General features: G+C 37.7%; 4 protein-coding genes across 4 annotated transcripts; 3 read left to right on the forward strand and 1 right to left on the reverse strand.

Annotated features, from left to right (window-relative positions):
- The first annotated feature begins 88 nt into the window (after window positions 1-88).
- Window positions 89-1440, forward strand: K444DRAFT_183198 (uncharacterized protein). Its single transcript, XM_024870840.1, has 2 exons — window positions 89-503; window positions 594-1440. The coding sequence occupies exons 1-2, from the start codon at window positions 230-232 to the stop codon at window positions 1313-1315; spliced, it is 996 nt and encodes a 331-aa protein (XP_024742489.1). The 5' UTR covers window positions 89-229; the 3' UTR covers window positions 1316-1440.
- K444DRAFT_703459 (amidase) lies at window positions 1190-3549 on the forward strand (the record flags this gene model as incomplete). Its single annotated transcript, XM_024888067.1, has 6 exons — window positions 1190-1834; window positions 1885-2760; window positions 2813-2846; window positions 2896-3147; window positions 3243-3377; window positions 3425-3549. The coding sequence occupies exons 1-6, from the start codon at window positions 1565-1567 to the stop codon at window positions 3547-3549; spliced, it is 1692 nt and encodes a 563-aa protein (XP_024742490.1). The 5' UTR covers window positions 1190-1564.
- Window positions 3550-3780: 231 nt separating this feature from the next.
- K444DRAFT_183176 (uncharacterized protein) lies at window positions 3781-6346 on the forward strand. The gene is made up of 2 exons (XM_024870839.1): window positions 3781-4505; window positions 4559-6346. The coding sequence occupies exons 1-2, from the start codon at window positions 4011-4013 to the stop codon at window positions 6089-6091; spliced, it is 2028 nt and encodes a 675-aa protein (XP_024742491.1). The 5' UTR covers window positions 3781-4010; the 3' UTR covers window positions 6092-6346.
- A 254-nt stretch (window positions 6347-6600) lies between these two features.
- K444DRAFT_659778 (carbohydrate esterase family 15 protein) lies at window positions 6601-7043 on the reverse strand (the record flags this gene model as incomplete). Its single annotated transcript, XM_024886387.1, has 1 exon — window positions 6601-7043. The coding sequence occupies exon 1, from the start codon at window positions 6967-6969 to the stop codon at window positions 6601-6603; it is 369 nt and encodes a 122-aa protein (XP_024742492.1). The 5' UTR covers window positions 6970-7043.
- Window positions 7044-12685: the final 5642 nt, after the last annotated feature.

Here is a 12685-nt window from a genome sequence, read left to right on the forward strand (position 1 = left end):
TCAACATGGCGGGACGCGAAAATTGGTGCCTCGCTAAAATTACGGCTGAAGCAATGAAAATGGATCTCAACCACATCACATCGTCATTCTCATTCATGCATTCTAGGCTCTGCTGCTTCAAATTCGTCAATTGATGAATATTCGCCACCAGATTCGATTGATGTGTGGGCATCTTCCCTCAAATTCTCTCTAGGAAGGAGCTGATGGAGAGTCATTCGCCAGACCGGAAATGACGGGCCATCTAGATTTCAATCCAAATGAAACACCTCCACAAGAGCTCAAGGATGTGTTCAAGTCATGGAAGGGCCAATTGACGCCAGAACGAGACCGACATCTCAATGAAAATGTTGTTAACATGCCACACTTGGACGGCATTCCGCATCATCGCTTGGCTGAAATCTTCGACCGGTTTTCTGTGTCCGATGTTGCAAACAAGCCAGATATCACAGAGCAAGTAGCTTTGGACTCGTCTATCTCCGTCTATAATTCCCAGTATATTCCAGGTACGAAGGCAGTCAAATACGTATATTCGTCAAGGGCGAAGCTTTCGAGCAGTCATTGTGTTCTTTCCTATAGTTTCTGACTTAACCCAGGCCTTCTGATATTGCCTTCTCTGCTGCCTCCAACAACACAAAAGACGCTGCTTTCACATTTGCTGCATCGTGATCTTTCAACCCCGAATCACAAGACAAACCTCCACCTTCATTATGACGTCAATTATCCTGATCGGCAAGCTTCTTTCTTCTCCATTGACCCAAGTACTATTACATTCCAGCCAAAGGACCCAGTAATACACCCACCTCTAACCGCCAAAGCTGTTCTGGAGAAGAAGTTGCGTTGGACAACCCTAGGCGGGCAATATGACTGGACCAACAAAGTCTATCCAGCTGAGGAACCACCAAAATTTCCTTCAGATATCGCTGGACTTCTTCGTGGCCTCTTCCCCGACATGGAGCCAGAGGCAGCAATCGTCAATCTATATTCTCCAGGAGACACCTTGAGCTTGCACCGCGATGTCAGTGAAGAGGTCGATCGAGGTCTGGTTAGCGTCAGCCTAGGCTGCGACGCTATCTTTATCATCGGCCTTCAAGATAAGACTTCTGGAGCTACTCAATACGAAGTATTGCGCTTGAAATCCGGCGATGCAGTCTTTATGAGCGGACAATCGCGGTTTGCTTGGCATGGCGTTCCCAAGATCATTCCAGGAACTTGTCCCGATTATCTATCAGATTGGCCAGGAAAGGAGTTCCCAGAATGGAAGAACTGGATGAGCAACAAGAGGATCAACCTCAACGTCCGTCAAATGCGAGAGTAGATATATTGCTTGGCCAATTCCTCGCCTTCCCTTGAAGATCTGTTTTGGCAGCAACCCACTTTTGACAACGGGACACCGTCGGCAGAATTCCGCATCCCTTCCCTGTCAATTACCCCTCCACGATAACGACACGAAGTATCACTGCCCATTCTCAACTCCAACGTCAGGTGATACAAACACAAATAACACATTTGATCTGGAATATTCAGACCGGACCTCGAATTCGATACCCTGGAGACACTGAGAACAATGGCAAACTGGAAGGAGTTGGGAGAAGCCAAGCGTGACTCAGTCAACGCCTTGATTCCCAAAGCTTGGCTCTTACCAACCCCACTTCCACCGCCCACAGAACAAAGGGATGTCACAGGAAAATACATCCAGCAATTTCTTACACCACGAGAGATTGAAATCACTGAAACCGATGCTGTGGGAATTATCAAGAATACCACAACTGCAACATGGAAAGCTCGAGAAGTTGCCGAGGCGTTCTGTCACAGAGCCGCGCTCGCTCATCAGATGGTTTAGGACTCCGTTATCACCGAATTTGGAGACATGCTGACTGCACACAGGTCCATTGTCTTCATGAAATATTCTTTGAGGCTGCTATTAATGATGCCGAATTACTCGATGAATACTATGCTCAGCATGGCAAACCGCTAGGACCCCTTCATGGTCTTCCTATCAGTCTGAAGGACCAATTTCACGTTAGAGGTGTTGAGACGACGATGGGCTATGTTGGCTGGATCGGTACTTTTGAAGGAAAGAAAGGCACTGGAAAAGAAAAGGTCTACGAAAGCGAGATGGTCACTGAGTTGCGAAACCTTGGCGCCATTTTGTTCTGCAAGACGAGCGTGCCTCATACTTTGATGGCAGGAGAGACGATTAACAACATCATTGGTTATACTTGGAATCCAAAGAACCGCCACCTCGCAGCTGGTGGAAGTTCAGGCGGAGAGGGTGCATTGATCCGTTTGAAGGGGAGTCCCGTTGGTTTCGGGACAGACATCGGGGGCAGTATCCGTATTCTGGCCGCCTTCAATGGACTGTACGGCATCCGGCCATCAAGTGGACGTCTTCCCTACGAAGGAATGGCCAACTCCATGGACGGTCAAAACTCAATTCTCTCAGTTGTCGGACCACTCGCAAATTCAATTGGAGCATTGAAACTGGTGATCAAAAGCCTTCTCAGCCAGCAGCCATGGTTGCATGATCCATTAGTTGCTAAAATCCCGTGGCGGGACGAGAAGGAGCAAGAAGTTCTTGATATCGTCAAGGCGGGTAATGGAGGACAACTGGTTTTTGCCATCATGCCCGATGACGGATTTGTTCGCCCTCAACCGCCTATTCGAAGAGCCTTGGATGTCGTCGTGAAGACCATAGAGAAACTGGGTCACAAAGTTGTGGATTGGAACCCCCCGGCCCATGCCAGATGTAACGAGTTGGTGGTATATCTTCCCACCGTCCCCGAAAATATAAGCACAATTTAACACTACACAGTTCAAAATATGGGGATTTGATGGTGGAGAAGATGGTTTGGTACCAAGTCACCTTCACGAATCTCTCACTGACATTTTATAAAGTCCACACTGCTCTAGGACTTCCAGGCGAGCCGATGTGTGCTCCAGTTGCGTCTTTCTACGGGATCAAGAAGGAGCAATACACCGCCTCCCAGATCTCCGCAATCAACGTCCTCAAACGCCAATACCAAAAGGAGTACATGGAATACTGGAATGGAACTGCCTCACACACTGGCACAGGCCGTCCTGTCGACGCGATCATATCGCCGTTGGCCCCCTTTGCCGCTGCTAGACCTGATATGTATGACTATACTGGTACGTATTTTCGCAAGTAAGACGCTGACTCGTCTATTTGTTTTGCAGGACACAATTTGGGAGCGGTGAAGAGAAGACTAAACGTGTTCTTCCAGGGCTTTCTGCGTGGGTAAACCTGCTTGATTACTCGACCGCGGTCCTCCCCGTTACGCTGGTGGATAAGAGCATTGACGTCGTGGATGTGGGATATACCCCGAAGAATCCTACGGATGAGAAGATACATCGAAGCTGTGAGTTGTGGCCGTGCTGGATGTTGTAAAGCGCTAATAGAAGGTAGATGATCCTGAGCTTTATGATGGCGCTCATGTGGCCGTGCAAGTTATTGGGAGGAGATTTCAGGAAGAGAAAGTGCTTACTATCACCGAGATCCTCGGCGATGCTTTGGGAAAACATGTTGTCTGAGCAAGGAGCTCTCGATATGGACATTTGAAAGCTTTGGTAAGCTAACTGAAACTCGGATGCTGACTTCGTCCGAAAGAGGTACCTGCCAGTCATGTGATCGACATCTCCCGCTTGGAGTCTTGCGCAATTCCAGCCCTGCATGTCAAGCCTCCTTTCGTTCTTTTTCGGCCGGTGTCTCACTTCCGTCCAATGTTTCCCCGAGTACCAAAAGCCACAAAGTTTGTGCTGGGGTTGATTGGCTCAGCCGTATCAATCGTCCCCAATTGGGAAACTTAGCCAATAGTCAACAAACTTCCCCACTCCAATATTGAACAATTTCTCGACTAGTTTCAGCCGCATCTAGCTGCCAACGGGTCGTCACGTCCCACCCCGCTCTTCGTTTTCTCTTATCATGTCTTTCTTTCAACCTCGTCACACTCCAGCCTCGCGTGTTCTCCATTTCTTCTCTCCTGGAGATCGCCATGGCGGTCCAGCTCCAAATCACTCTCCCCCCAGAGTGGGCCTCAGACTTTGATCGCGTCGCTGAGCGATGGTACTTCTTCCACCGTCCTTCTGGGTATTGCCAATATCCCCTCCCCAAGACCGGCGATGAGATTACTCGTGCCGCTGAGCTGGTCCCTCGACTTCCTCCTCGACCTGTGCAGCAAATCGCGACGACGATGGAGGCGATGTTCATTTCACAAGACAAGCAGCAGAGTGCGGTTACCGCTGTGGCGGTTCAACAGACGCAATCGACTGCGCCGGTACCAGCTGCTGCTCAGATTATTCAGATGCCACAACAAATTCAGCAGCCCACATTGGGACTTGGGAATACAGTGCAGCAGAATGTCCCAGGAACACTCCCTGATCCTATCCGCCGTGCTTCTGGTTCTGTTGCAAGAAAACCATTGCGAAAGCCATTACCCAGGCAAAATAGTGCCCCGCAACCGCAGCAGCAGCAGCAGCAACAGGCGCAGGCAAGACTCCGCCCTCTGATCCCTATGCGGGACCTTTCTGACTTGAGAAATAGACGCCAGTACCGCAGAGACAAGATTCGCAGATAAGCCCTCGAACCTCCATTTCCCAACCTTCGATCCCAGGAACCATGGTCCAGACACAGCAGCCACTTGCGGCTAGCCCTCGAAGTTCAATATCGGGAAGTTCGTTTGCAGAACTTCCAACGCAGCAGTCTCCGCAGCAGTATACGGCGAGCTCACGAAGCTCGGTTTCGCAGTCTTCGATCATGGAGTCAACGGTACAGCTTACCCATTCACAATCACTACCCACGAACAGCATATCATATACAAATCAAGTCCAACACCAAAACAGCATTGTGCAGTCTCCACAACAACTGGCCAACCCTCAATATTCGAGTACGACAGTTCAGAGCCCAGGAATAACTCCGATACAAGAATGGACAGAGACACATGGTGAGTCTGGTCAAGCGGCATCAATTGAGAACCCCGGTGTATCACCCTGGGCAGAGGAATTCGGAGAAGCTCCTCAAAACTCAACACAATACCAAAGTCCGTATTCAACATCAAGCAGGCCCAAACTTGCCAACCGTCTGTCTACCTCCGCAATCAAGATGACGAAGAAGTCAATCGAAGTGTCTAAGAAATCATTTGAATCATCCAAGGGCTACATCAAAGCTCATCCGGGGAAATCGACTGCAATCGCTAGTGGGATCGTTGGTGGAGTTGGCGTCGTCGCTAATGCGTGTGGGGCGGACGGTCTTTCGGACGCCGTTGCTGCATCGAAGGTGTATTTGAACGTCAAGCGTGCCCAGCAGCGGAGACGGATATCGCATAGCGCTCCACATGGTACAGCTCAAGATGTTCCTGCTGGAGCTGCTCAGAATACTGTATCCCCGCCGGTTACAGCCAGTCCATCTGCACAAGAGGTCGCTCATGAGCTTTTCAAATTAATGCAGCAGCAGGGTCAATTACCCCCTATGGGGCAGAACCCTGCTTCTCAGAACAATAACAGCCAGCCTCACAACCAAGGAGCCGCATCGAATGCTCAAGCTGCTCCCCAGCAGTATCTCCAACAACAATATACTCAACCACAACTCGTTCCTCAACCCCTGTTCGTCCAGCCAGACCCGTCAACAATAGTTCAACCCTTCGTTCTCCCATCAACCCAATTCGCACCACAAACATCAGACCCTTCCATCCTAGCCTACCAACCACCTTCTTCGCCAACAATCCCTGTGGACCCTCAAACCCTACTTCCCCAATACCCAACCCCACCACTGTCCTTCTCCGACCCCTCCTCGCCAACTTCCTCCCCCTTCGATCCATCGACTCTCGCCTACGACCAGATCCTACAAGACCAAACGGCGACTGCGATGGCGAGCCAAACTACCCTTGGCCCTCAAACTTTCACGACGAGCATTACGGAGCAGGATATATCTGTGCCAGGTGATGGGACGGGGCAGGTGGCGGAGGTGGAGGTGGATACGACGACTGTTGTTGATGGGTCGGCGTCTTGGACGGGGCAAAGTGTCACAGTTGCGGATTGTGAAAGTGATGGGGATTATGGGGACGATTATGACTTTTGAGGATTGGAGGTGGTCGTTCCTGCCTGACTCCGGACCATTTCTGGAGTTATCAGGCGTCATTGTAAGATCTTACAGCGCATCTGCAGGTCATTAAGAATAATGCATCTTCTTGTTCTGCGGACTTGGATACATTGTGCACGCTTCTCAACCGGCTGCGTATGATGTTCCCAAAGCATTTGAAGCAATAGTTAAATGTCAGGTCAGCTGCAGCCGCTCGACTTAGACCTCGCCTCTCCTTCCGAGATCTCTAAAGTCTGGCACTCAACTCCACAACTTCGGCACCTCCCAACCAGCCCATTGCGTCCCATTAAACGTCCCATTTGTCGTTTTAAAAACCTTCGCATCGGCCTCCCCATCCAACAAAAACTTATCAAAGAACGCCGTTAACTCCGGCTGCTGCTCAGCAGGAAAAAGCACAATGGCTATGATTCCCATCCTGCGTGAAGCCCATATTCCGAGGCACCCCCAACGCCTCCCAAATCTTATGCGCAGCAGTCACACACCCATAACTACTTTGCGGGCTCAACCACACATAATCCGTGTTCTCGATCGCCAGGAGAGCACGAAGTATTGCGAGGTGCAAACGCAACAAAGGACTTCGAGAACCAGACGTTCTCGCGCACGATCTCGGCGGATGTTTGGACTACGTATCCAGCTACTTGCTCGGTGTCTGAAAGTCTCCAGCAAGCATCGCCGCCTGAACCGGATTCTTGTGGGAGGGTGAGAGCAATTCCTTCATCGAGAGCGTCTGCAACTAGAGTGCCTTTTCCGTTCCGAGAGCAGCCTGTGATTGCTAGACACTTGGTGTTGATGTTTGCTTCTGGCATTGTCTCGAGTGCGTCGATGATTCGACTCACGGCCCACGGCCAGGTTGTCATGGCGTTCACGCCGTAAAGATCATAGAATAATCTGATACCGCGACTCACGTTGGTGTTTTGTTGTGCAATAACGCCGTCGCTCAAGGAGTGTGACGGCGGGATCAATGCAATGGTCGAAGGCTCAAAGTTCAAAGAATCTCATGTATTGAAAATACTGAGCTGGGGGACAAAGAAGGGAGGAATGCCTCGACCTTTTAGTATTGTCTTGCCCAAGCATTCCGGCTTAGCTTCATTTTGTACCTGTTTCCGATATCCTGTTCCTGGCAGATCATGCCGTTACGCCAGCCGTCACAAGGAGATCCGGAATCGTTAGATAAGAAAAGAATTAAAGAATTTATTTTATGAATATTATTTTATAAGTAATTATTATAAAGAGAAATTGAATTATAATATAATAAAAATAATAAAAATAATAAAAATAATAAAAATAATAAAAATAATAAAAATAATAAAAAATAAAATAATAAAAATAATAAAAATAATAAAAATAATAAAAATAATAAAAATAATAAAAATAATATATATTCGAGAATAGTATTTTAAAGAATAAATAATACTTAAGGTTTTATAAAGCAGAAACCTTAAACTAAACTATATAATAAAATTGCTTAAATTACTTATTTATAGTATTTTTAGAAATACTATAATTATATACTCTTACTTAATTCTCTCCTTAATTCTTCTAATTTATATAACATTATTATTACTTCTTTATATTATTATATGTTTGGACTACCCTTAAATAGTTAGCTCTCGGGGCTCCTGGAAAAAAACTAGTTATATAAGGAATACCAGAATTGCCCCTTTCTAGAGAATCACATATTGGAATATAATTATATCTAAATCCTTAGAGCTTAGCTTAGAATTATAAAAAGAATACTCGAGTATCTTTCTTTATATTTTAGTAATTCTGAGATATAAGGGGCTTTTATTATAATTTTTTAAAGCTCGGGAGAAAATCTAAAGCTAGTAGTTTCATAAAAGGTACTAAGAAAAGAAACCCTAATCTTATATTACTTTTCTCTCTTTCTTTTCTTTATTACTATAGATTTTTTCTGCTTTTATATTTCCTATAGGCAAAACCGGCCTGCTTCTAACTTTATTATAGAGCAGGCTAAGCTATATAAAATTTGCTCTTACTATTAAGTTTGTATTTTTCTTTTTTTCTGGCTTAATTAACTAGTTAATAGGCCCGAAATACTACTAATTATATCTAGTAGTACTTTACCTTATAAGAACTTAATCTAAATATTCTTTCTATCTTCTAATAATAATAATAGTTAATTACGAATATCTCTATAGACAAGTTAGCCCTATAGTACTAGTAACGGATCTATTAACTATCTATTATGGCCCTAGTTTATATTATAGAGAATTCTCTTACTAACCTACTTACTATATAGCCTCTTACTTTTCTTTCTTATTTCTAGCTAGCTCCCGTATATATAACTAGTCCGCTTATAGGTTATTATATAGCTTATAAAGCCCTTTATTTTAGCTATATAAATAATTACTTTAAGACCTATTATAAAAAAAGTAATATAATACTTCCTCTAATTTATAAGCTTTCTCTATATTTTTCTTACTTTTTTATAAATAATAACCTGCTTTACTAGGTCTTCCGAATAAATATCCGGATATATAATTATACTTTTGCCTTTATATTAATTAGCTATAAAAAAAATACCCGGATTAATTTCTTTTATAGAATCTAGTACTTTTAGATTTATAATAAGCTCTTCTATTTCCAAGGCCTATTATAGCTTGCTTTATATAGCTTTTCTTTTATAATCCGCTTTTTATAACTAATATATGGGCTACTAACTTCTCTTATTTAGATTATATAGTTCTTTTATAACTTATAAATATATTTACGGATTATAATTTATTTATTATAGTTTATAAAATAGCCTATAAGTATTTTGCGAGCTAATAAACCAATTTCCGGATCTTATTTAATTCGTAAATATACTTAATTCTTGAGTTAGGTACTAATTATTATTATAAGAATCTCCTAATAAATAATAAGATTATAGCTCTTATTTTAGATAAGTATACGGATATAAGCTATTATAATCTAATATTTATAATCTATAAGGCAGGCTATAAGTATTTATAAATATATATAATTAATATTATATCTTGTTTTTTTTATATAATAACCCGGGCTAGTATTATAATTTATAGTTATAAGACTATAATAGAACCTATTAGTAAATATAGCTAAAATAGCAAGTTTTTTATTAGTATTACCTCTATATTTATCTGGCCTTTTCTTTATTTTTTTATACTAGTTACCTTTTTTAGTAATATATTATTAATATATATATTACTTATAAGATTACCTTATTTAATTAGCTTTACTTATATTAGTAAAATATTTATATAAATATATATATAGGACTTACGAATGTTCTAATTTATAAAGATATTTATATAAGTAATATTAGCTATTACTTTATTCTTTTATTAAGCTTTATAGATAGTAATTACTTTATATAATAACTTTTTTAAGACTTAATAGCTATTATATAATACTTTAGTAAACTAAGTATCTTTATTACTTTTATAGCTAACTTATACTAGCCTAAAATTATAGATTATTTTTTAAATAGGTAATAAGCTATTAATTATCCGGATTTCTTTTACCGGATTTTTATATTAAAGATAAGAAAGCTATTTATAAACCTAAAGAATTATTTTTTTAGACTATATATAGGCTATATATATATAATTAAATACTAGAAATATAGCCTCTTATATATATACCTACTTTTATTTCTTAGGAAAGAAGCCGTTTTTTTAATTCCTAATTTAGTTAATAAAGTTATTTATACTAAGCTTCTAGACTTATTATAAGATTCTATAAATAAACTTATAATTATAATAACTAGTTAGATATCTTATAAACTATATAGCCTTAAAAATAATCCAAAAGCCCTATATATAGTCTATAAGACGCCTATAGCCCTATTTATATATTAGAAAAGATTCCTTAAAGTATTTATAGCTATAATAATTATTTATAAAAATAAGTATTTCGAGTACTAGTACTAGAATAATAGCCATATATTTATAGTCTATAAACCAGGCTTTCTAGGCCAGGAAGTCGTCCGTAATAATTACTAGGTTATTTTATATAACTTATATTTTTTCTAGAAGTTCTATTCCTATATTAATATTAAAGTTTATACTTTTATATAAGTAATTAAGTATATTTATAAGTATATCTATAAAGAAATAAATTATATAACTATTATAGTCTCAGGAATAAATAATAAGATTATCTAATATTTTTAAGCTTAGTATATAGGCCTTATAAAGGCTTTCTAGTATTTATTTAAATATCTAATATACTAGGAGTTTCTTCTAGTCTAGTACTTAGTAATTTACTTCTCTAGATAATATATAGTCTATTTTATAAATAATCTCTTACTTGAGCAAATTATAGACCGGGCTATAAATACTTATTTAATCTTAATAGCTTTCTTTAAGTATAATATAATATATAAAAATAGCTATTAATATCTCTATTACAAGTTCCTATAATATTTTATATAGGTTACTAAGACTCAGATATAGAAGCCTTATAAATAAGAATATAGTATTAGCTATATTTATTATTATAGCCCGGTTTTAGGTAAGCGGTTCTATTTATAGCTCTTACTAATAGTTATATATGATTTATAGTTCTTTAATAAGCTTTATTTAGTTAAAAGTATTTATTATCTTATATATTATATTATTTATATTACTTATAGCTTAATAAAGAATAATTAGAAGTAATTCTAGTATTTTAATAAGACTATTTTATTAATAACTAGCTATAATTTATAAATACTCTTTTTTATAGGTATTTACTAGTAGCTAATTACGAATATATAAGTAATCTGGAACTAGTATAAGAAGTATTTCTATAATAACTTAACTTATAAGCTAGCCTATAACCTATTAATTAACTTTTTACTATTCTTAGTTAATTCTTATTATAATTACGGCTTCTTTTTACTTAGTCTTAGCCTTATAAATCTCTAGTAAATACTTATAAATATTACCCTGTCTAAAAATATCTTTAATTAGACTATAAGTTACTATATAACTAATTTACGAGTTAATTATATCTATAAGATATTACTAGTAATTATAATATAAGCCTAGCTAAATATAAACTAGTACTTCTACTTTTAGATAATTATAATAGTAATTATAAATAATTTATAAATTACTTATTTCTATTTATAAAGCCCTAGTAAGACTAGTAAGATATTTTTTTATAAAACTCTCTATTATTATTACTATAGCCAAGATAAGATAGTTCTATATATAATATTAATAAGTATTATAACTCTTTTTTTCTCGAATAAATATATGTTTTATTTCTAGTTCCGGATTCTACTTAAGCTTAATAAGTTATTTATAAATATAATTACTAAGACTAGCTAGCTTAGGGCTCTCTTATATTCTATAGACCTAATTATCTGAAATAAGGTACCTATATAGTATAAGTACTATTTTAAGGTAATATATTAGCTAATAGTTAATTTATAATTAATTATAAATAATATTTTCTTTAGAGAAATACCTGTAATTTTCGAGAGAAACTTTATTCAGATTTTACTAATAGTTCTATATAATTTGCAGGCTAATATAATACGGGCCTGCTTATAGTAAATATGAATCTAGCTATAGCTTTATTAGTTATTATTATGGATTAATATACGGGTTTATAATAATTTATTTAAATAGGATTTTATAAACTAGATTAGTAATTTATTATATAACCTGTTTTTAAATAGGTAGATTATATTCTTGCCTTTTATTCTATATATCTAGTTAGTTATAGATCTAATTAATTATATTTACTCGTAAGAGTAACTTTTATAGGCCCTATATAATTACTAGGCCTTTAGTAAATAAGTAATTCTATTAACCCTAAATAATATAATCTATAAGCTTAACTAAATAATCCTAGATATATTTCCTGGCCAGAAATAGATATATTTTATAGTAGATTTGGCTAATATAAATAAGGCGAATTCTGAAATTATAGAATTATTTCTAGAGATCTTATAAAATATCTATTTATTAGATCTATTTCTCTTTAGGCTATAACTTAAGATTAATATACCTATAATATTCTTACGAAATCTCTATTTATAAGAAGGGCTTTATAACGGGTTATAGATATTAATATATAGCTTTGGGAGGTTCTTAATTCGGGTATAGCTATTAGATAATAACTTTAATAGCTAGTTATAGATAATTTCACGAATTAAGTTCTAGTTTATAAATTAGTAACTATCTTTTATACTTTCTTATAAGTAGTTTCTACTTACTTTATTCTTTATAATAATTATTAATAAGTTATAAGGCTAGTTATTTAAGATAATAAGAATAGATTTATAATTACTAGTTTTTTCTTATAATTAGTTCTATATAATAGCTTTATAAGTTACTTTATAAATAGGGCTTTATATTCTTTTATTTCCTAATATAAATTATATAAATAATATAGTATATTTAGAAATATTATAAGGTCTTACTTAGCTTTTAACTTATTTATAAATAACTTTATATACTTATAAGCTATTTTCCTTCTTATATTATTTATAAAAGGTCTATAAAGAATCTATATCTAATTTATATATTTAGCTAAAACCCTTTACTAACTAAGTTATATAATTTTAGCTAAAGCCTTTATTATATAATATATTTT

The sequence above is a fragment of the Hyaloscypha bicolor genome (genome assembly GCF_002865645.1).
Source record: "Hyaloscypha bicolor E unplaced genomic scaffold K444scaffold_16, whole genome shotgun sequence".
NCBI classification, from domain to species: domain Eukaryota; kingdom Fungi; phylum Ascomycota; class Leotiomycetes; order Helotiales; family Hyaloscyphaceae; genus Hyaloscypha; species Hyaloscypha bicolor.

Bases quoted from the DNA above. Each gene is read 5' to 3' on its own strand.
- K444DRAFT_183198 (XM_024870840.1), top strand. From the start codon at position 230: ATGACGGGCCATCTAGATTTCAATCCAAATGAAACACCTCCACAAGAG. The intron at 504-593 runs GTACGAAGGCAG...GACTTAACCCAG, and splicing joins TAATTCCCAGTATATTCCAG to GCCTTCTGATATTGCCTTCT.
- K444DRAFT_183176 (XM_024870839.1), top strand. From the start codon at position 4,011: ATGGCGGTCCAGCTCCAAATCACTCTCCCCCCAGAGTGGGCCTCAGAC. The intron at 4,506-4,558 runs GCAAGACTCCGC...CTTGAGAAATAG, and splicing joins AGCAGCAGCAACAGGCGCAG to ACGCCAGTACCGCAGAGACA.